At 39.3% G+C, this 23,901-nt stretch overlaps 1 protein-coding gene across 1 annotated transcript in view; it reads right to left on the bottom strand.

Annotated features, from left to right (window-relative positions):
- RP1 (RP1 axonemal microtubule associated) overlaps positions 1-23,901 on the bottom strand; it is a 186,985-nt gene that overhangs the window by 103,692 nt on the left and 59,392 nt on the right. Inside the window, exons 24-27 of the mRNA XM_049828448.1 lie at positions 21,770-21,924; positions 19,206-19,264; positions 14,376-14,539; positions 480-705 (exon numbers count right to left, since the gene is read on the bottom strand). Coding sequence (XP_049684405.1) covers positions 480-705; positions 14,376-14,539; positions 19,206-19,264; positions 21,770-21,924 — 604 coding nt within the window. The remainder of the gene's footprint in view (positions 1-479; positions 706-14,375; positions 14,540-19,205; positions 19,265-21,769; positions 21,925-23,901) is intronic.

Raw genomic sequence — 23,901 nt, 5'->3', positions numbered from 1 at the left:
CAGCTAACAACTTCTGTATGAATGCTTGTGACTTGAGTCTGATTTGGAAAACCTGTGTATGATGATTCGGATCATGGATTTCTGGTAAAGAATATTTTATGCAGCACAAGAAAGGATGGTATCAAACTTGCTAAAAGGAGCTGGATGTCACACAACTACATACCTTGATAATGCCTTGATTTCCTGCCTGATGTGTTGCTCTAAGAAGCAGTACTTGCCAGTGATTTAGGGGCACTCTGAGAGACCAAGAATTTTATAGGGGTAAGATGCCCTGGCCACGGCTATTATTCTGATTTTGTGGAGGAAAAGAGTGGGGTAAAATGATCACTTTCCACTTCTGCGGAACTAGAAAGTATCTGGAAAGGATTGTTTCATGGTTATGCTGGCTTTTGGCAGTCTGCCCTGGAAGAAGCATGAAAAGCCGCCATACTCACAGGATATGGCTAGTGAACACATGATCTAAAATACTGAGCACGTACATGGCAAAAGCTCCTTTGCGGGGTTTCTTATTGCCACTTCCCTCCAGGTATCACCTTCACCCTTGTCTTCTGCAAGCCAGCACTCCATGCGGAGACAAATCTCTTCATCAGAAGGAGGGACTACTCTTTCAAGTCTGACTTCCTCCAGGTACCAACTGGGATCATTTCCAGTGTTGTCGTGGCCAATGCGGATTTTATATAGCTGCCCAAGATCTCTGAAATTAATCTGTAATGGCCAAAAAAAAAAGAAAAAAGAAAACCCAACAGATTTTAATAAGAAATTATAATGTTGTCTTTTAGCAATCCTTCTTACACTGAGCATGCAAGCTAAATGTGCAGCTAATGTATCCTGGTGTAACAGATTTTTTTAGAAAAGGAAGCCTTAAATATACAACAAATCACAGAGCAATCAAACAAAAGCATATGGAGTAGTCTGCAAGCGTAATTTTATTTACTTCAGTACCATATTATTTAAAGTGACTAAAGGGCTCAAACAATTCAGTCTGGTTCTAGATCTCTTGACACAATCCAGTTTGTAGCAGTATAATGTAAATCTCTATTTCTAGCCAAATATTTTAACAAGCAGAAGTACTTTCAGTCATTGCTGCATGAAAAAATATATTTTGCAGTCCATAGAGTTACCATCAGCAGAGCCCTATTAACTATTCCTACCATTATCAGTCTGCTATGGCCCACTTTTCTCTTTGTCTTCTATCTTTACGTGCATTGGTGTCAGGATTAACTGTTTCTGTAAGTTCTATATTAGGGCACCATGGCTGTAAAAGTAACATTCCATTTTATACGGAAACAGAACTGCAATAAATGGCCATGCAGAAAAGTAAGGATGGGTCCCAGGACTAAAGTATCACTCTGGAAATCGGACAACTAGATTTTATTCCTGGGTCTGCTTTAGGCTTCCTGAGAAACATTACATAATTCACAAGCCCTCTTTGTTTCCCTTTCTTAACTATACAACAAGGACAACACTTACATGTCTTTCACAGGGACACTGCAAAGCTCTCTTCATAAGTTTTGAGATGCTCAGAAGAAGACACAAGTCCAAAATTCTGTATTTTCTCTAAAATTTTCTGTTCGTCTTGGATTAGTTGGGTTTTTTCCATAACTCAATTGATAGATCAAAAATTATCAATTGTAATTCTCGCAGCTAACTTTGTAAAGCTAGTGGTTTTGCTCAAGGATAATGTGATGTCACTTACAGTTACCTAGTCTCTCATATAATCATGCAATTTCTGTTGCCACTAGCAGAAGTTGTGCAGACAGAATAAGGGAGGAATAGCAACAAGCTGCTCAGCAAATATGTTGCAAATCTACTGAAGAAGGTGGGAAATATAATAAAGATATTCCTCCGCCACACTGTAATTGGATGCTGCAGGTGGTCAAACTTCCTAAATGACAAGGACCCACAGAGATGGAAGACTGATGCATTTTGTCTACCCTGCCCTGAACAAACTTGCTAGTGTCCTGGCAACCGTACACCTGAGTTAGCACAATAGTCCCTCAGCTGGCCAGTCCTGCTTCTCAAGGCACACTGCTGCTGGTGAGCACTGAACAACAGTGTTGCAGCAAAAGCAGCAGCTTGAGGCTAATCTTTGCTGGCCTCTGCAACAGAGCATTGACCAAATCATCAGACATCTAATCCTCAACCAAAGCACACAGTCAAAGCATTGTGGAGATTCAAATGTCTGTTTATTAAAAATATTAAAAATTGCTTTGCAAAGTTCCTTTCTCCCTGTAAATTCTTCAGCTTGATATGACAGAATTTGGACATGGGTGGAAATTCAAAGTCATAAAATTTAAGACGTAACAGTTTGGGGGTATGAAGCTGCCATTCTGATGTGGCTTACGTCAGCCATGTACAGAACATTAATAAGACCTAAACTCCTGCAGAGGTAACAAACAAGGGCATGGAAACAGAGATATCTCATTGAGGTAAAGGAATCTAGGTATCACAAACATCAGATACATTGATCTTCTTAGGGACTGTCTATTAGAGAGGTCTTCTGACAAATGCCAACCTCATGCCCTTCCGAGAAAGTATTTTACAAAACACTTGAATCATCATTTACAGTTCACTTGTTGGTTGACTGTGAAACTCCTTCTGAGGAGTCAACCAATTTGCACCAAATTCTGTGATAAGCTCTAAAGGGGATGGACCTCATACAGACCCTGCTTATGTGAGAGATTGCCAGCACTTATTAACCTTATTAATATCATTGTGAATACAACGATAGTAGCAATTCTATTCTCTTTGTAGTATTTCAGGCAATAGGAGCCAACAAGGAGAGGTGCTATGCTGGACCTTGTTCTCACCAACAAGGAGGGGCTGGTGCAGAATGTGATGCTCAAGGGCAGCCTTGGCTGCAGTGACCATGAAATGGTGGAGTTCAAGATCCTTAGGCCAGTGAGGAAGGTGCAGAGCAAGCTTGCTACCCTGGTCTTAAGGAGAGCAGAATTTGGCCTCTTCAGGGATCTGCTCGGTAGAGTACCATGGGTAAAGCCCTGGGGGAAGAAGGGCCCAAGAAAGATGGTTAATAGTCAAGGATCACCTCCTCCAAGATCAGAAGCGATGCATCCCAACAAAAAGGACATCAGGCAAAAACACGAGGAGGCCTGCATGGATGAACAAGGAGCTCCTGGGCAAAACCAAACACAAACAGGAAGCCTGCTGAGGGTGGAAGCAAGGACAGGTAGCCTGGGAGGAACACAGAGAAAATGTCCAAGCAGCCAGGGATCAGGTTAGGAAAGCTACAGCCCTGATAGAATGAAAGCTGGCCAGGGATGTCAAGGGCAATAAGAAAAGCTTCTCTGGGTACATCAGTGATAAAAGGAAGACTATGGAAAATGTAGGCCCTCTCCAGAAGGAAACGAGAGGCATGGTTACCCAGGATATGGAGAAGGCTAAAGTACTCAGCAACTTTTTTGCCTCAGTCTTCACTGGCAGGTGATCCAGCCACATCGCCCAAGTCACAGAATCCAAAGGCAGGGACTGGGAGAATGAAGAACTCCCACTGTAGGAGAAGATCAGGTTCAAGACCATCTAAGGAACCTGAGGGTGCACAAGTCCATGGGACCTGATGAGATGGATACATGGGTCCTGAGGGAACTGGTGGATGAAGTGGCTAAGCCACTATCCATCATGTTTCAGAAGTCATGGCAGTCCAGTGAAGTTCCCACTGACTGAAAAGGGGAAACATAACCCCCATTTTTTAAAAAGGGAAAAAAGGAAGACCCGGGGAACTACAGGACAGTCAGTGTCACCTCTGTGCCCAGCAAGATCATGGAGCAGATCCTCCTGGAAACTAAGCTAAAGCACATGGAAAATAAGGAGGTGATTGGTGACAGCCAGCATGGCTTCACTAAGGGCAAATCATGCCTGACAAATTTGGTGGCCTTCTACAATGGCATTACAGCATTGGTGGATAAGGGAAGAGCAATGGACGTCATCTACTTGGACTTGTGTGAAGCATTTGACAATGTCCAGCACGACATCCTTGTCTCTAAACTGGAGAGACATGGATTTGATGGATGGACCACTTGGAGGATAAGGCATTGGCTGGATGGTTGCATTCAGAGAGTTGTGGTCAACAGCTCAATGTCCAAGTGGAGACCAGTGACGAGTGGCATTCCTCAGGGGTCCATATTGGGACTGGACCTGTTTAACATCTTTGTTGGCAACATAGACAGTGGAATTGAGTGCACCCTCAGCTGATGACAAGCTCTGTGGTGCAGTTGACACGCTGGAGGGAAGGGATGCGATCCAGAGGGACCTCAACAGGCTTGAGAGGTGGGCCTGTGCAAAACTCATGAAGTGCAATAAGGCCAAGTGCAACATCCTGTACATGGCTCAGGGCAATCCCAAACACAAATACAGGCTGGGCAACGAGTGTATTGAGAGCAGCCCTGAGGAGAAGGACTTGGGGTTTTTGTTGATGAGAAACTCAACATGACCCAACAATGTGCACTCACAGCCCAGAAAGCCAACCATATCCTGGGCTGCACCAAAAGAAGTGTGACCAGCAGGTTGAGGGAGGTGAGTCTGCCCCTCTATTCCGCTATTGTGAGACCTCACCTGGATTACTGTGTTCAGCTATGAGGCCCCCAACATAAGAAGGACATGGACCTGTTGGAACAAGTCCAGAGCAAGGCCATGAAGATGATCAAAGGGCTGGAGCACCTCAGCTATGAAGACAGGCTGAGAGAGTTGGGGTTGTTCAGCCTGGAGAAGAGAAGGCTCCTGGGAAACCTTATAGCAAGCAGCCTTCCAGTAGTTAAAGGTGGCCTAGGAGAAAGGCAGAGAGGGACTTTTTACAAGGGCATGTAGTGATAGGACAAGGGTTAGTGGCTTTAAACTGAAAGAGGGGAGACTTAGATTAGACATAGGGAAGAAATTCTTTACTGCGAGGGTGGTGAGGCACTGCAACATGTTGCCCAGAGAAGTTGTGGATGCCCCATGATTGGAAGAGTTCAAGGCCAGGTTGGATGGGGCTTTCAGCAACCTGGACTAGCGGAAGGTGTCCCTGCCCGTGGCAGGGGGATTGGAACTAGATGATCTTTAAGGTCCTTTCCAACCCAAAACATTCTATGATTCTATGAATGATATCAACACTCATTATATTTTATAGTATCAGTACCAATACATATTATTGTAAAAACTGTCCACCACTTTCAAAAGGGCCACATTTTCAAGCAATGGTAGCTTTGGCTCAGCCACACTCATATCCTAAATGTTTGCAAGCAGTTAAACACAATTAGCCTGGTAATCAATGCAATCAAGTACTTTGCGCATTGGTACGGTTTATTTTTTGTACAAGCTTAGGACTAAATTCTCTTCTTACCAAAGGCAATGGGAACATTTTCATTAAACCATGCATTAGAAAACTTGGCCTTACTTTTTGAAATTGAAGCTTAACAAAGCTCATATTTTACAACTTGTCTCTAAGCATAAATTGAAATCCAGGTTTATCAGCAAGACGTTCTTCCTAAAGAGGATGCAAGGACTAAATTTTAATTCCATGGCTAAACAAGCTATGCAAATACTCTTTAGTCCCTAGCATACCTATGATATTTTGAGTGAAGTCAGTATGACCTATTTTCATGTACTTGAGATGTTTAACTAAGTGAAAAGTAAAGTAAGAGTTCCTTGGCTTAAGAAGAGACTGTTCAGTGGAAAGATACTTCAATAAAAGGATGGAAAAAAATCTGTGTAATGACTCCATTTCTCTTTTATATACTGAAATAACCAAATAACGTCACTGTATTCCTGTTGTACAGAAAATATCCTGCAATCTCTTTGAAATAAACTCAGGCTAGCATGAAAATCATTTGGATAAGTCAACACTTCAGAAGAAGCTACACCAAAATCCCAAAGTCTAACACAACCGCTAGAGGCTACGCTTGACAGACAGTTATTAATTTCATATGTAAGGCCATGTCATTAACAGAATTTCAGAGAAATCATGTGCAGCAGCTGGATTCCCAAAAGAAAGTGAAATCATTGACTGCATTAGTTTAAATTCTACAGCACCTGCATATAATGGAGAAATCTTTGGAAGTAGAAGATATTTTTAAATAGTGAGCATACAGCTGGTAAATGTTACCAAAAATATAACTACTGTACCAGTAGAGTACTCAGGGTCCACCTAGGGTGCTTGCATTTTCCAGATGTCTGAATTCAGCCCATTTGTTAATTGTGTCCAACAAACTTGGCACAGCTATACACTAACTCAGGAATTAGAATACATCACAGGTGTTCACACAGAAACTTAACAGTCTCATGAAAAAGGTGGATATAACATGTAAGTAGTAGGATTAAAGGCCACACAAAAATCAACATAATTTTTTTCCCACTTCATACTTTCTTTGCTCACAAAAATAAACTGGGTAAACAAGTACTGCTCATTGCATGGTGACAGTTAAACACTTTCTTTTCCAAACCATTCAAGCTCTTTTCATCTTGTATCAGAGATATCAATATTCATTCACTTGACCTTCTTATACAGGCTAATAATGTGCTACTAGTCACTAAAATGGATGCCAATTACCTGTTATCAGATTAGTTAGAGAAAAGAAATGTCACACTGTTGTTACCTGCCAAATTCATGGTACCAACAGACAGCTTTTTTTTTTCCACCCTCAAGGACAACAAATGGAAAAATGTTTTAAGAATAACATTAAAGCTCTGCAAGAACTTTTCTTTTACTGTGTGGTTAGTTAAGTTATGCTAACACCAATTATTTACAGTATCAGGGTGTCAGTTCTTGAAAGTAAGCACAAAACTCCCATGTTAGGAGCATGTAACCACTCACATATCTGAGGTTTTTCTGAGTGATCTGCACTTTTCCAAGTCAGACCAGGAGTATTTTACTGGATTTGAAACTTCCCACGGTGCTTAGGTGAGGAGTTAAAACACTGCCTACCAGAGGATGTTAACTAGAATACAGCCCAACATTGGCTGTAAGAAAGCTCAACAAAGGTCAGGCCATGTGAGAAAATTTAAACCCTACTTAACCTTCACCACATGCATGCACATCATGCTAACTGAATGATGCTGTGGTTGGACAAGTGCACCTTATGCATGAAAAAGTGATGCACGATAAGAAAGATTATGCAAGTGAGTACATAATAGTGCTTCAGAGAGTCTGAAGACACATGAAGATTCATTTAAGAAAAGGTACAGAGTTGTCACCTCAGTCCACAACCTAGGAGTAGGACTGGATCTCTGATTTACTCTGCTTTTGACTGTTGATTCTGTAATCACCGACAGACTATGAACCAGCCTCTGCAATATATGTCAGTCATCTCTTGGTGGATTTACAGCAATATTTATCACTCAGGCATGAAGTCATGAGCTCTGGAAAAAAAATTACATCTAACACTGTCTGCTCTCAACCATGTAGGCTACTGTGAGCACATCAGACTTTGACTTTCTGTATTGCCTTCCTAAGGACTAAAGGATTTTTATTTTCTTTTATATCCTCCTGACATAAAGGTCAACAGCCTTCTGGGCTGCAGTAGGAAGAGTGTTGTCAGCAGGTCAAGGGAGGTGATTATTTCCCTCTACTCAGCCCTGACGAGACACATCAGGAGTGCTGTGTCCAATTCTGGGCTTCCCAGTACAAAAGACATGGACATACTGGAAAGAATCCAGTGAGAGGCCATGAAGATGATGAAGGGACTGGAGCATCTCTCACATGAGGAAAGGCTGACATTGCTGGGACTGTTTAGCTTGGAGAGGAGAAGGGTCAGGGGAAGGTCTTACCAACGTGTATAAATACCTGATGGGAGCGGCTAAAGAAGACAGACCCAGACTCATCTCAGTGGTATCTAGTGAATAGTCAAGAGGCAATGGACACAAGTTGAAATACCATAAATTCCACTTAAATATATGAGAAAAAAAATGGGTGAGAGTGGTCAAATGTTGGAACAGATAACCCAGAGAGGCTGTAGAGCGGGAGATATTCAAAACGTGACTGGACAATGTCCCAAGCAACCTACTCAAGCTGGCCCTGCTTTCAGCAAGGGCCTGGACTAGGAAATCCTCAGTGATCCCCTCCAACCTCAACGAGTCTGTAATCTTGTAACACTCAGAGGAAAAGCATGACCTTATTGACATAATTATCGCTAGGGTGAGAACCAGATTCAATACTGCTAGTACTAAGAAATCCTTATAATGCACAATGAAAATAATTTTTGCAGGAGATAGAACTGTTAAAGCGCTGCCAAAGAGCTGGCCATATAAAGTAAAGGCCATCAAAAACTTTATCACCTTCTGTTTCAATGCAAGATAAATTGATCTCATCTTGTTTAGCATAAGGTCTGTATGGTATAAAGTGTCTATTTTCTTTACAGAGTTGTACCAAGCCCAAACAAAAAAATCATTTTTAAGAGCAAGAGTGAGAGAATAAGCCACACATTAGTCATACCACTCACTTCTGAAAAGTGCTCAGATACTGAGATGATGGGGGGCATATGAATGCGAATAGACTAGAAAATGGCTGAGTGGAAGGCAAGGCAAAAGCATGGATTAGTCAAGGCAGAAACTGGATGTGGGCTCTTGACATGGGAAGGTGGGGGAGCTCTTAACAGGGGGAGACTTTTTACAAAGGAAATTAGTGTCAGAAAATTTCAGAAAAAAACACCTGAAGCCTACCAGGGGGGCTAAATGGACAGCATAACCCAGGACAGAGGAGTGACTCAAGACAGACAGAAAGGGATTTTTAATATGTATTCATCTTGGACTTGTGTTGCCATCACGCAGGGGAAAAAAGACATTTTCTAGATACATGGCTGAAAGATTAAACCTGAAATTGAGTATGTAAAGTTCCCTCAAGAAACTACCTTAAAAGGGAAAAACATATATATGTATACACAGTCCATACTTGAGTACTCCATACTGCAGAATTACTGAACAAGTAGCACCATGTTCACTCACTCTCATTTCTTGAAGATGAAATGAATTGTGCTTTTCTCCAAGATTGTTTGTGAGCTCTTTAAGATCCTTCTATGTGGTTTTTTTGGAACAAGCTAAGTTTTGCTTCATGCACAGTCAGTAGCTGATGGAGATCATTTATCATAGTTCTCCCTTTTATCTCAGTAAGGAATGAGGTTCATGTTGTTATCATACACATTTTGTAGAGAGATGGACAGTTTCAAGTGGAATTAAAGCCAGCAGTATGACTGTTTTATGCTGCCTTAAGCGTATCTGACTAAAGCCTGGGTTTCTCTAAGTTTTATTCAACTGTTTCTGGACCTAAATGGGCATTATGGCAAACAGGGACAGCTGGAAAACAGCAGGACACAAGCTATGCCCAGCTTTTAGGCATTGGCAGTCCCATGGTTAAGAGAGTGGATAGCTACATTAGTGCTTGCGGTCACTTTTGCAATCTTCCCACTTGGGAAGATTCTCTCTGAGCTTGTTACAGGCTCTTTTATTTTAACAATGGGAGGAAAAGCTTGAAAATGGATTCGTTTCAACCTATTTTTATAACATTTGGTTTTCTCTCACTGCTTCTTATTTTACTTTAGAGATATCAGTTTTGACTGATGAAAGAATGAATCTGGATCCAAAGTACAGGAGTGAAAGACACACAGTGAAACACGACAGATACTTGCAGTCCATAGGGCTGATTCTAAAGGAAGGAGTGTCAATTATTAATGCATGGATTATTTTAAATGACTGATAATTTTATTTAAACAGGAGAAAACCAAAATGAAAAACAACAGATAAACTTCTAAGTGTAATGCCTCCATGGTGCAGCATAAGGCGCATCTGGTGAACACAATTCTTTACAAACAAGGTACATGTAACTGGAATGAAAAAGGCTGGTTTTAATACTGTAACAACCTCATCACGGGAACACTATTTATGTTCAAGTATCTCTGCAAGTATTAGTAGGAGCCCTGCTTTTCATCTACCTATATTACTTTCTGGCATTTTGCCCTGATAAGAGTATGGCAATGTTTAAAGGACTGTTTATACAGATGAAGAAACTTTAAATAGTGCAACTGGATAAGGCACCAGCTTTACAAGTTTGAGAAATGGGCTCATGCAGCAAAATTCACACCAGGGATGGATTTCAGTTTCCAGTTCTCCTAAAATATCATGCATACTCCATGTCCCATGCTTGCAAATACAGAACAGCTATCTTCCTTACAAAGACAGCCACCAACTACAACAATATAACATAAGGTTAAAGTGAAGATTTTGAAAATTTCTTAAGAAAAAAATCCAGTACTCTTAATAGCTTAATAAAGCGTTATTTAAGATAAACTTGACAACATGTTGGGATCAGTAAGACCAACACTGCCTTAAAGAGATTGCAGAGCTGATAATGAAGCAAATTCACAAAGCAAAGCATGGAAGAATTCTTGTTAAGGAGGTGCTAGGACCTGCCACTCTCACTAAGGCTAGCATACAATATTTTGAAAGGAGATCTACTGAACCAGTTAGTGCTTTTACTGACTTCATTGTTACTAGAAGAGCAGAACTTGTACCTAAATGTATGGAATTATTCTGTATTGAAGTAATAAAAATTGAGAGATTGTAGCTGGCTTTTATGGAAGATAATAGGCTTACAGTCTTCTGCTTAGTTCTCTTTGACACAGAGGGGAATATTGGGCATGACCAAACATTAAAAGAATACTTATAAAAAGAATTTCTTTATCAAACAGTGTGTACGCTCATAAGAGATAATTCGTCATGTTTCAAAGAATGATGATGGAGAATACAGAGCTCTGGAGAATATAATTTACAATATAATTAAAGCTTCAGTGTCTTGAGCAACTCAACATACTGCCAAAATCAGTATTTTTGATATACTGAGAATACTCAGGGACTGCGATGACACCAGAGGAAAATGCAGGAAACAGATCACAGTTGTGATGAAAGCTGTAACTTATGGTAGATTGATATCCCTTTATTGGAGGAGGAATGACTCTCAACAGAAAAATTATGCCCTAAAAAATATGCCTGAAGAGTAACAGAAGCAGAAAACCATAGCCTAGAAGTAGGTTCTTTGAACATGCAGGAACAATTACAGAGCAGAAAGGAAAATCCATCAAATTTAAATTTCTTTTCTTTCCCATTCCCATTTTGTTCATCCCTGACTTTCGCATCTGGTAGGAAAAATTGTTAAGCCACAAGGGCAAATACAGTGTAGTTTACACACAACTATCTTGTGAGAACCTAGAACCCAAGACTCCAGTCAGAAACAAGAACTCTCCCCATCACACAACAACTGTAAATTACCTTCAATGAATTTCATGTGCCACCCTCAAATGGAAATCTCCAAAGGCAATAGCCTTGCTACAGTCTACCTGCATTACACTGGAGGTTGATCAGTTTTTAATCCAGTTTACACAAACCTTAATCAGAGATAGGCAAAGTTAATGAATTTACCCTGGCTGTATACAGCAGTGCAAGCAGCATCAAAATCAAGTTCTAGATGAGCAACAAAATCTCAGGAGTATATAGAGGAGCACCATTTAGTCAAATTCTAATAACTTTCTTTTTTCATTCTTTTTAACATTACCAAATAATCATTATTTACTTTTAGGTATCCAAGTTAGTATGCAGTTAACTTTGCTTTTTATCACACTACTAGTCTTGATTTTTATTAAGATAATCCAGTACAATTTTGTCTCATTCTCTTTTTGTGGGTCATTTCTCTGTCATTTCTTATGATTATATCTGTGAGCAAAGGGATTTTGCAATGAGATGGCACTTTGATTGTTTTTGTGGGACATGATTGTGCTGTATTTTTTCCATTATATTATGCTGAACTCTTGCAGCTCCCTGCATCAGTTAACAATTTCTTAAAAAAAAAAAGAAAAAAAAAGGGTTACCTGAAGTTTAAATAGCCTTCAAATATGCAGCACATTTCTACAAAAAGGCTGCAAATCAAGAACCACTTAGTCAAGGCTTTCCCCAATGTACTTAACAGATTAAACTAGTGTAATAGAAAGCAAGAGGGGCTATCCAATTTTTCTGCAACTCCACAGTTTTTAGCAATATTGATGTTATGACATTGTGCTCTTAATGTTGGAAAACTGCAGAGTTACAAAGTGCTGAAACATTTGGAGAAAACAGCTTTCTTCTGGATTAACAAAAATTCAACTATTTTAATTATTGAGATATTTAAGGGGGAAAACAATGTGGGAAAAGGAAGCAAAATTACTTTACCTGTTCTTTTCTTTCTCTCCCATTGATCAGCACTGACTGAAAGTTAAGTAACTGGTTTTGAGAAATAATGGATGTACAGTAAACTGGTCAACCTTGAAGCTTTGATGGTATGGTTAGAATTCATTGAGAAGCCTCCTCAGGAACCTCTGAAGCTTAAAGGTCTTATTACACATGAATTTAAAAGTTTGATTACACAATTAGATTTTCTAAAATGTTTAAGCTGTACTCCTTGGTCCAGATTCATTGCACTTGAACTGCACCAAAGTGCAGTGCCTAGCCTCCAAGACTCTTCTACGCTTTCAGTGGTTTACCACCAAAGAAAAACATCAGGCACGAAGACCTAGGTACAGTGTAGAAGACCTAAACCTGGGTGCTAGTGTGGATAGCAACAGATCATCAATGCTCCTGGACCAGGTATAAGGTCTTGCTTTGATGCTGGGAGGATAAAAATGATGCTTTGGGAAACCTACTGTTCCTTCTAAAGAGAAAGAAAACAAACAAATGTTCTTGGTACTTCCCTCAACGAACTGAATAAATGAGTAAGAACTTGCTGTCAGACAGCATTAACCAGCTGAGTAAATATCCAAGATGATCATCTAGCCAGAATGATTCGAAAAGGGACACTCAAATTTAGTCTTCAGATAAACACCGATTTCACCTTCCTGTTTTGATATGAGATAATCTTAAACCAGCATTATCTGCAAACTTTAGCCAAGTTACTTTCAACTTAAATAAATGTAAGAGAAAGACCAGCATTGACTTGCCTTTGCAAGAATTTATTTATTTATACTTCAAACTGGAAAACAAAAATTTAAAAAAATCAGAGAAACTTCTTGTCCTATCTGCCACTGATTCCCCATCATCTGTTTATTATGCATAAATTATTTCAATCTAAATGACATATCACAGATTTAATGGTTGCAACAGGTACGGTCCTGAAGAACTATAGGAACTGGAGGAAACTGGAGGAATTATAGGAACTTGGAGAAGCCCTGGGAAATGTCATGCTTCTGAAGCACCTTTCTGAGGTTTCTCTGAAGAAGAGAGAAATCTCCCCATTTGCTTGGAGAAGTAGGACATCACTAGCCTAAATCACCTGAGTTAACCTACTTGGTGTGATTTGAGTCCAGTCCCTAGCCACGCCCCTTTTCCTTCTTACTTTCTCCAAGAAAAAGTTCACACGACAGTGTGCTTCAGTGGAAGTCTGAGGAAGCCCATGGGAGAATTTACAGTGGACACTTCCAAGGATGGATAAGCGGCACAAGCCACAGCCAGGACCATCTTGCTACATCAATGCAAAGAACAGGCAAAGTTTTTTCTACCTCTGCAAAAGAATAACATCTAGTTAAAACTAGCACATCAAGCTGTGTTGGTTTTGGCTGGGATAGAGTTAATTTTCTTCACAGTACTTGTATGGGGCTGTGTTTTGGATTTGTGCTGAAAACAGTGTTGATAACTCAGGGGTGTTTTCATCCCTGCTGAGCAGTGCTGACACAGCGTCAAGGCCTTTTCTGCTTCTCACCCCACCCCACCAGCGAGGAGGCTGGGGGGGCACAAGGAGATGGGAGGGGACACAGCTGGGACAGCTGACCCCAACTGACCCAAGGGATATTCCAGACCATATGATGTCATGCTCAGCATATAAAGCCAAGGGAAGAAGAAGGAAGGGGGGACATTCGGAGTGATGGCGTTTGTCTTCCCAAGTCACCGTTAGGCGTGACGAAGCCCTGCTTTCCTGGAGATGGCTGAACACCTGCCTGCCCGTGGGAAGTGGTGAATGAATGCCTTGTTTTGCTTTGTTTGTGTGCGTGGCTTTTGCTTTACCTATTAAACTGTCTTTATCTCAACCCATGAGTTTTCTCACTTTTACTCTTCTGATTCTCTCCCCCATCCCACTGTGAAGGAGGTGAGCGAGCGGCTGTGTGGGGCTTAGTTACCAGCTGGGGTTACACCATGACACAACCAAATGCAGGTATGAAGCACATTCTGAGAGGCATGTCTGCTTGATGCAGTTCTGAATACATTTGCTGATTCAAATCTTACTATCATGAAAGTCAGCCACTCCCTCAGAAATTCTTAATGATCCTTACATATTGCTTTGAGTCCTTTTTATTACCACTGTTATCCAGTTTTGAGAAAAGCTATTTTGCATATGTTTTGAATTCTCCAGTGTTTATATAACAGCCATACTATACCTTAAATGTATCTTCACTGTTGGGATTAAACAGCTGGTGTCTCCCAGATCCCAAAATAATAGGACCAGAAGCTTTGTTTTCTCCATAAGCGTAAAGGGATACTGTTGCTGTTGTGCCAGCTGTTTCAAAATCCCCAGTGACTACAGTAATCTTCCAGTCTCCTTCTGTAAAGTAAAAAATAATATCAAAATGCTTTTATAACTGTTACTGATATGTAGCAAGTTACTTGAAAGATATAAATAAAAGCATAGTCTGAGCCCAGGGACCGTAACTACCATGCACCCAAAAGGTAATGATGCTGGGAGAGGCAACAGAAGACTGGTTAAACACTACATCATTCGAACTCACCTTAGGCAAGTTGTGTAACTTTAAAGATTTAAGAGGTTTGCAGCATGCTACAGCTGGAAATATGAACACAGGGCCTAGTGAGATTTCTAGCGATAACCCTGTGAGTCATCACGGAAAAAGCCCAACTTCCAGAATTTGGATTATGACAACATGTATAACCAAGAAATGCAACAGGAAAAAGTATCAAAGGATCCCCATATAGTACAATTTCCATCACAATTTCTGATGTGACACATCAACAAGAGCTCTATTTGCCTGGATGGAGGCATGACATTGAGATGAGCATGAAAAAAAAGACTTTCGAGAAAATTCTGACACTAGGCAAGGACTCTTTAGAAAACCATTTTATATAAAGCTTCCCTGATACTAAAAGGTCATCTCTGCTCCCATGCAATGCACACAAGTTATTTAAATATCTGAAAGCAGCTTAATATAAATCTTATTTTTAAAAAAGAACAATTCCTAATTGGAAAATGCATTTCTACATCTGAAAAGCTGGGATCACACACTCTCCACCCGCCTTTTGATTGCAGCTTTTGCCTGTTAGAAACAAGTTCCACTTAGTGACTTAAACTCATTCTGTGCAAGGCAAACAACAAATGAAATACCAGCCCACAGTCATCTTATAAATAAATGCCACAGTGTACACTGCAATTTTATTAATAGAAAGCTGTCTGGTAATGCCTGCATGAATTAAATCTGTAGTCTGACAGACATATTTACCTTAGGCCAGCCCCATTATCCCTCAGTAATTTGTCCCACAAAGACTGAACTGGAGCAGGAAGTTTGACCTGCAGTTTTCCAAATTTTTGAGGTCTGACTGACACGTGGTTTTGGAACATGATAGATTTTCGAATACACGTAAATACACAGCTGGGAATTCAGAAGCTAGCAATAGCTCATTTAGTGTGATCAAACCTGGCCAGCAGGTCGAGGGAGGCGATTCTCCCCCTGTACTCTGCTCTGGTGACCCCCCACCTGGAGCGCTGCGTTCAGCTCTGGGGACCCCAGAAGAGAAAAGACAGGGACCTGTTGGAGTGCGTCCAGAGGAGGGCGATGAAAATGACCAGAGGGCTGGAACACCTCTCCTGTGAAGAAAGGCTGTTGTTCAGCCTGGACAAGAGAAGGCTCCAGGGAGACCTTATGGCAGCCTTCCAGTACCTAAAGGGGGCTTGTAAGAAAGGCAAAGACTTTTTACCAAAGCCTGTAGTGATAGGACAAGGGTGAATGGTTTTAAACTGAAAGAGGGCAGATTTAGATAGGACATAAGGAAGGAATTTTTTATGATAAGGGTGGTAAGACACTTGAACATGTTGCCCAGAGAAGTTGTGGATGCCCCATCCCTGGAAGTGTTCCAGGCCAGGTTGGATGAAGCTTTGAGCAACCCGGTCTAGTGGAAGGTGTCCCTGCCCATGGTGGGGGTGTTGGAAGTAGATGATCTTTAAAGATCTCTTCCAACCCAAACCATTCTATGATTCTATAAAGTGAACCATCCAATTTCCACTAAAAATTGTCAGACTCCAGCTTGTAACAAACTCTTCTGTGCCTTTGAAAATTTGCATCCTCACAGCTTTCTCTATGATCCCCTTTAACAAAAGAACCATAGCACCAGGCTACAAAAGCATCAACATCAATTAGAAGGGTGAAAAGCCTCTATACGCTGAATATTGAAACAAAGAGCCTAAGGCAGGGGCTCCCTGCCCCATAGAAGAGCTCATTTACCAAAAAAAGTCAGCCTCTTCAGCTTTCAAACAATATAATATTAATTCCTTAAAGACAAAGCTCCTTTGGACCATTTGGCTGGAAAATAAGGACAATTTAATTTACAAGTGCTTATGAAGCATGGTGCAGACAAAGGATAAAATACAACCCACCACTCCTTCTAAAAATTCAAAAGTCATTCAGAAACAAATATTCATTTTAAAGCAGGCAAAATGTATTTTCTTTTGGACTTGTTCATTGTCTGAATTATTGTACCTCAAGTGTTTTTGATGGCCTTTTCTATTCTATTATCCTCTCCAAGTATTTCATTAAACAATGCGGTTTTGAAACGATGCAGTTAGTACTCCTGAGACTGTATATTCTAGCTATCTCAACTCCTGCCTCTAAAGGATAAGTGTAGTAACAGTAAACTATTTTGCACACACTTGTACAACTCTCAAGGTAAAAAAGGGAACCAAACTTCCCCAAAAACATGATAAAAAAGACTTTTGGACTGCACTCCTGATTTTGAGGATTTTTCTTTTTCTGGAAACAGACAGGACTTCATGTTTGAAGGATGATGTGGATCTAGGAGAAGAATCCTAAAATTTCTAATCTCTTTGACACCAGAAATCCTCATTGCATTCCTGCATGCTTCCAAAGAGAAACTGGAAATAGTATTACAAACATAATTCTCCTTCTCTGTGGCATAAAAACCTGGGGTTTGTTCTGCTGAGGTAGAATACCCATAGTTCCTTGATGACTGAAGAGGAATACACATTGAGGAGAAAAGAACACAGAAAAATGTGTAATGAGGTGACTTTCATTTAGCATACATGGCGGAAAGGTGCAACCTGACACCAAGCACTTCCCTGGGGACGTAAGAAAGAAGTACCTTACCACAGATGACTTTCTAGAAATTTGGGGGGTTTTCCTTTTCTTTTCTAGATTATTAGAAACAACACTATACACTAGGAAGTTCTACCTCCCAGAAAAAGAATTTTGTTTTACAAAAAAAAAAAAAAATTTGTATAGAATGAAAATTAGATTAGAAAAACCTCATGGGAAAAAGTAAGTGAACAAAATCTCCGCTCAACCACTCAGCCAGGAATTGGAGCAGTCCCTGTAGGTGAGGGATACACAACTTCAAGTCTCTTTTCTACTGTTCAATATTTCAGCAAGTGCCCCAAAAAAGAGGCTATTTGCTTCGCATGCTTTTGGCCACCTAACTCTGATTGAGACATTTGCAACAAATCCACCTTGCTTTTCCATGAAACAGGTCTGTTTTGACAGACGGAAAGTTTTGGCAATGACAAAGCTGACAAGCTCTTCTGGACAGCACAAAGACATCATCTTTCTCACAGGGTCACTGCAAGACCAAGCCCATCTCCACTGAAGATAAGCCAGTTGGATGTACACTTGCTTTACTCCTGCTCTTTGTCATCTTTTGTTAGGCTTATGTAGCAATTTTTATCTGCTGCAACTTTTACTGTATAACCAGACAAGCACAGCTTAAATGACACAGCGTAGAGATCCAGCTGTAGGTGCAGAAAGGACTAAGCAGACTGATTTTAAGTATGTAAAGGAGGATCTCTAGGTGCTGGTGTTGTGGAAGCAAGGTGTGCAGAAGAGCTAAGGCACAGAGTGATGAACAGATAGAAAATGAATGCCTTCCGAAAAAGGCATAGAAAGGAAGAAGGGCAGAGAAACTTGTGATTCAAAATAAAGCTTATAGTAGGGTGGGAACTGAATATAATTTGTAAAATAACTGGGTACAAATTTTATCATTAAAAACTTGCCATAGGGACACTATTTAAAACAAGGTATTTGGGTCTTCATGGATATCTTGATTGATAAAATAAATTATGAATAAACATTTTCAAAGTTTCTCCCAACAGCTTCTAAATTATTGTTCAACCTACAGCATGAAGAACTTCTCACAGCTGAGAAATTGTTGTGTGTTGTTAAGAAATGTAATTTAACCTGTGCTGGCTGCAAGGACAGAAAAGTCAAGCTGAACAAATATAAAATCACAGGTAAAACAGAAAATGAAAAACTAGTGGTGAGAGCAAAACTATATAGTGCCCAGTAGAAAGAAACATGATTTAAAATGTTAATTATAAAAAATTGAAATTAAGATTAGATCAGGAATGAGTACTAGAAATATATGAATTTTCAAACAGAGAGAAAAAAATTAACATTATAGAAAGAAAAATGACAGAATAAGAAGAAAACATAACCAAATGTTTTATTGTTTAAATTAAAATGTGAAGTTCAGAGTTCACTAAAATGTTCAAATAGTCTACTGTAATTAATGTTTTAAAATAAGTATAAACGGCAACAAATGTGTGAGGCAATTAGTTCTGAAACAGAAACAGTATTCATTAAAGACAGAAGACTAGAGCAGCATTTACCGTTTGATTCTTCTTCCATTTTCAGCTGTTGATTTAATTGAAATACTGCCAAAAAAAAAAAAAAAAGCCGTTAATAAAGGATCTATCTTTTAACATTAAAGAAAAGGGTTGAAGGAAGAGATGAAAATGACATTCTGTGATTCTAGCCAATACAAGAAAACTTACCTTCTCATTCATTCCCTCATTATTTTCTCACTATCACCTATACAATTTGCATTGTATAATGGGTATTATCTCAGAAATATAACAAAGGGAGCTGCAAAATGGTTAATTCTGATATTTAAAGTGTAAATTCAGCCCAGATTTATTCAGAGGAAAAAATTACAAATTACTGATCTTACTTCCATAAAGTTACAATAAACCTTACCTTGAGGGTACAGCTCAATTTCTGAATGAATTACATCTTGGGACGTAAACGGAAGCCACCTAAGAATGAGAAAGAAAATAAGAAAGCAGGTAGGAATCAATATTTTCTCCACCACATTACCATATAACTCAATGATCCACATCTTATTTTCATACTGAATACATATAACAGCAAAGAGTCTCTACCTCTAAAATTTTAGCATTTGATTTGATAGATGTTAAAATAGACATTATTTGACCCAATGAAAAATTTTATTTGTGCAAATGTAAGAGCTGTGTAAGTCTAAAATATACCTGTGTCAGATTAAGAGACTCATGTGGCATGACTGTACTTATTTGTATAGCTAAACAGAAGAATATGGCACAGAACATATTTTCAGTACTATGGATTGAGTGCTAAGTATCATTTGTATGTCTCTATTGCACTATTTCTTAAAATCAAAGTTTAGTGTTATAACCAAAGATGGAATCAAATACTGCTCTTCCTTATTCCTCCTACAAACTGAGGACAGATAGATGAGTCTGAAATAGTACAAATTAAGGCAAACATTGGTTAGGTTTCTTAATCATGTTACTCTAGGCTATGGATAATTTTGAAACCTTTTCATTCAGAACATGGATTACCAACTCCTTTAGCTTCTTCCCGCTTGGTAAAAAAATCAGCTGGTTTTCTACAAGGAAAAAAAAAAAATCAAGAAGTTTCTGAGCTGTTGGTTTTTATTTACTCGGTCCACTCCCAACAACTGTCTAGGAATGACCTAAACCATTCAGTCTCGTATGAATCCTGCTGGGAATCCAGTATAAACTGGGCAGGATGAGTCCAGAGCAGCTTTTGAAGGTTCCTTATTTTTTGCCTTGAAAACATTAGCAGGCCAATTCATATAAGAACTAGTCCCTAAGAAATAAACTTTGTCTTATTAGACAACTACTTATTTTTATCACTTCTGCTAAAACCTGACCACACAGGTATCTTCCGCAATCCTAAATGCTAAAAAGTATCAGCCTGTAACTAACAAATACTGTGTAAATGAAATTGAAATTGTTGTTGGATGTTCAGAAGCTAATATCAGTTTTTTAAGTCAGATAAAATGCTGATGTCTCCTTGGCTAAATGAGAAAAAATACAGCATTTTGTTCATAATCTGTATCATAAAATATCAATGTAAAATAAAGCTGTGAGGCATAAATTATAGAGATTTCTGAAGAGCAAAAACTTCTCCCCTCCTTGAATAGAGCACAGTGTTTCAGCTTTACATTTTGGCCAACATGGAAGCTACCCCTGACCCCCATTACTGATCTATTTTAACTAACTTAAAATTTTTTTCAGTGGCAGTGTTTCCTTGTAGAAAAGTTAGGAATGAAAAAAAACCTCTCTCTGTTTCTTCTTGACAGTGTGTGTCACTGACTAACTTGGCTGGTCAACATCTGGTGTTAACTATCACAGAATTAATACAGCAAAATGCCCTGACGTGCATCATTCCTAAGCTGTGTTGCCCTGATGTGCGTCGTCCCTAAGCCCTGTTACCCACTGGAGGACAGCTATGACACAGAGTTGATTTTTCGGGATTGACGTGGGCAGCTGGCCTGATTTCTCTGTCAAACTTCCATTAGGAAATTTTACCTATATTTTTTTAGAAAGGTAGCAACCACAGCTAGCAGCAAGAGCTGGTCTGCATCCAAATCTACTCCAGAGAAATCCTCAGTCTTCTGCTACTATTTTAAAACCTGTTACTGATTAAAGAAAGAACTCAGTTTTAGAGTTTTATCAAGGTAAGAAGGCATTTTTATTCCTGGTTTTGAGGATGTGACACCAAGAGTTGCAAGAAGCTGTTCAAGGTTATGTAAAAAATTCATAAAAATCCAGACACAGTAAGTAGGCACCCTGCATTTATTGAATATTATTAATTAAATATTTTTAATTCAATATTATTAACACTAGTGCCTTCTCAGATGGTCACATTATTTCTCTACGCTTCCTTCATTTCATGCAAATGATGCACATACCCATGAGAGAGACTGTAAGACTGGAAATTCCAGATGTGGGATTACCATAATATTTTTTCAAACATGCAAACCACAATGTTTATCAATTGATTTTTAGGATGCCGGTTTAATAACTTAAATGGAAGGACCACAAAATAATTCTGACTTTCGGCATCACGTTTGTCTCTCTGGCAATGCTGTTGTTCAGAAAGAGAGTGAATGCTACTTCCGGATGGCAAATCTGTTTTCTTTCCCATTTAGAAATACATTTAATTTACAATCTTTTTGTGTGCTTTATCCTCCCTTCCTGAATCGGTAAGTCACACTTGTAGCACTGATCCTTGCGTGATAAGCCTGCACTGTACAATCTAGTAAAAAAGCCACAATATAAGCATTTAACCTTTGCTATGGACCACACAGCATATTAACTCGAGCAATCTGTTCTGGAAGAACACATTTTGTGGATTTTGTGAAACTGCAAAATAGTCCAAATTTGCCTTTCCCCGGAAAATTAATATTTAGTACACTGATTGGCCTAATACTGTTAGTGACCCATATTTAAGAACAGTTTTGTAAAAACTACCTTTCGCAATTGAAAACATACTCCAAATTGTTCTCAGCTTCTCTGACAATGACTTTATCACAGTACCAATACTGGGACTTGGCACCAGCCTCACAGCGCAACAGCACCTTCTGCAGCTCTCCAAGAGATACAGCTTCCACTCCAAATGCATTGACCTAGAAGAGCGAGGAGACAGCACTCCGCAATTTGCCACCACTAAGTCAGTCTGAAAGTTGAAGTATTTTAAAAGCCAGTTAACTCTCACAATGTACAGTTTCCCGCTGTTTTTAATGACAGCTCGACTGTATTCCAAGTGTTTGGGTCTGAAAAGTTAAACATCTTTTGATTGTGTATCAGAGTAAATGAGAAAACGCAACTAAAATCAGACTGCAGTAATAATCCCAAATAAATTGGTTCTTCAGCCATCATCCAAAACGCTGCACACAACCCTTTGCTATTGTTTCAATACCTCACCATTTACAATTATTCTTCTCTAGGTAAGAACAAGTTAAAGCTATTATTTCCTTTATTGGTATTTATTTAAAATACAGACTTTCTCATCCTTTTCTCTTTTTTGCTCTCACCTCCTCTATTTACATTTTATTCTGCTCTAAAAGACTAAAATCTGACATGCCACTTTCCCCTTATTCATTTAGGCCTGAGCTTACAAGTCGGCAAGTTTGTTTTCATAGGAGCATGAAGCTGATCAGGTGAAAGGTTCAGGCTGGTAATTTTCTGTCACAATAAAAAGCATATAGCTTTCTCTCTCTAAATGTAACGGTTCAGGTCACACTTCTCAGTAAAAGGAAAATAAAGAAAAGAACTGCATTGGAAAATTCGTATCTGTAAAGTTCTCAGTCCTTAGTAAACGGCTGAATTGAGATTGACTGTGCAACTTTAGTTCTCCCTTGTGTATATGTAATATATGATCACAAGCTATCCTCTCTGACGGATCCCCTGCCTCAAATTGTGCACAGGCAGGACTGCAGCTTTTTAATACTACTTTTTATCTTCATTATCTTGATGACCCTCTGCATTATTTACCACAACCACCCAAACGGTTCAGTGAAGCAGAACTGCTTTCCCCAGTGACTTCGCTTTTGCACTTTTTCCATAGTACCCCAGAGTTTTCTGCAAACGCTGAAATCTATTTTTCTAAAGGCCCTCTGCATAATGCTTCATTTTACCTATATAGTTAAAGTACAGAGATTATTGTCAAAAGCTGTCAAGGTGCAAAGTAGTATGGTTGCTCAACTGAGAAACAGAGGGGTTAATTTATCAGCATATTCAGCATTTCAAGGAGTTCACTGTGTCCAGAGCAGAATTCTCTTTGAACAAACCTCATTTACAGCTATGGTTGCTCGGAAATTAAACTGGTTATGCAGCAAAACAGAAGCATACAAAAAGCGTTCACCCAGGGAAGCTTTACTTTAAGTGATTTGCCCAATATCACGTAGCATATCCAGGGCAGGAATTAAATGAACTTTTTCAAGTCAGCATTCAACTGCTTTTGTCATAAAATGATATATGCCGGGCCCTGCACTGCTGCTGCATACAATCCACTGTCTCAGTCACCCATTTCCATAAAAAAGTGTATTTTGAGCCACCACCCTTAACCCCTGTATAAATGATAGGCTGCATTTACTATCAGTTTGGTTAGAATAATTCCCCTGGAAAACTCCACTTAAATCCTGAATTGCAGTTGGAATAGAACTTTATAACTAATACATTAGTAGTGGTATAAAACATATATTTTTAAATAGTATAGATACCTCTGAAGTTTCCCAGTGGGTTATTTTTATGCTTAGCATTTTAGATACGGCTTTTTATTTTGTGATGAAGTATTCCAAACAGCTTGATACCATTTGTTAGACACACAAGTGTTAGTTCTCAATAGCTCACAAAGGAAGAAACAGGCTTCACAGAAGGTCATAAGAAAGCTAATGGCAGAGCTAAGATTAAATTCAGTAGTTCCTGAAATTCAACCATACACTACCGCAGAAAATCAGGATGATGTATACTTCACTTACGGAGGGGATTGGAGGTAACTGAAAGAAAAATCAATTTAAATCTGCCCTGCATTAATCACCGTATTGTACTACTATACATTAAAAGAAATACATAACGAACCATCCTACTAAGATCTGGAATCA

The sequence above is a fragment of the Accipiter gentilis genome, chromosome 2 (assembly GCF_929443795.1).
Source record: "Accipiter gentilis chromosome 2, bAccGen1.1, whole genome shotgun sequence".
Taxonomy (NCBI): Eukaryota; Metazoa; Chordata; class Aves; order Accipitriformes; family Accipitridae; genus Astur; species Astur gentilis.
This window is presented reverse-complemented; position numbering and strand designations above follow the sequence as displayed.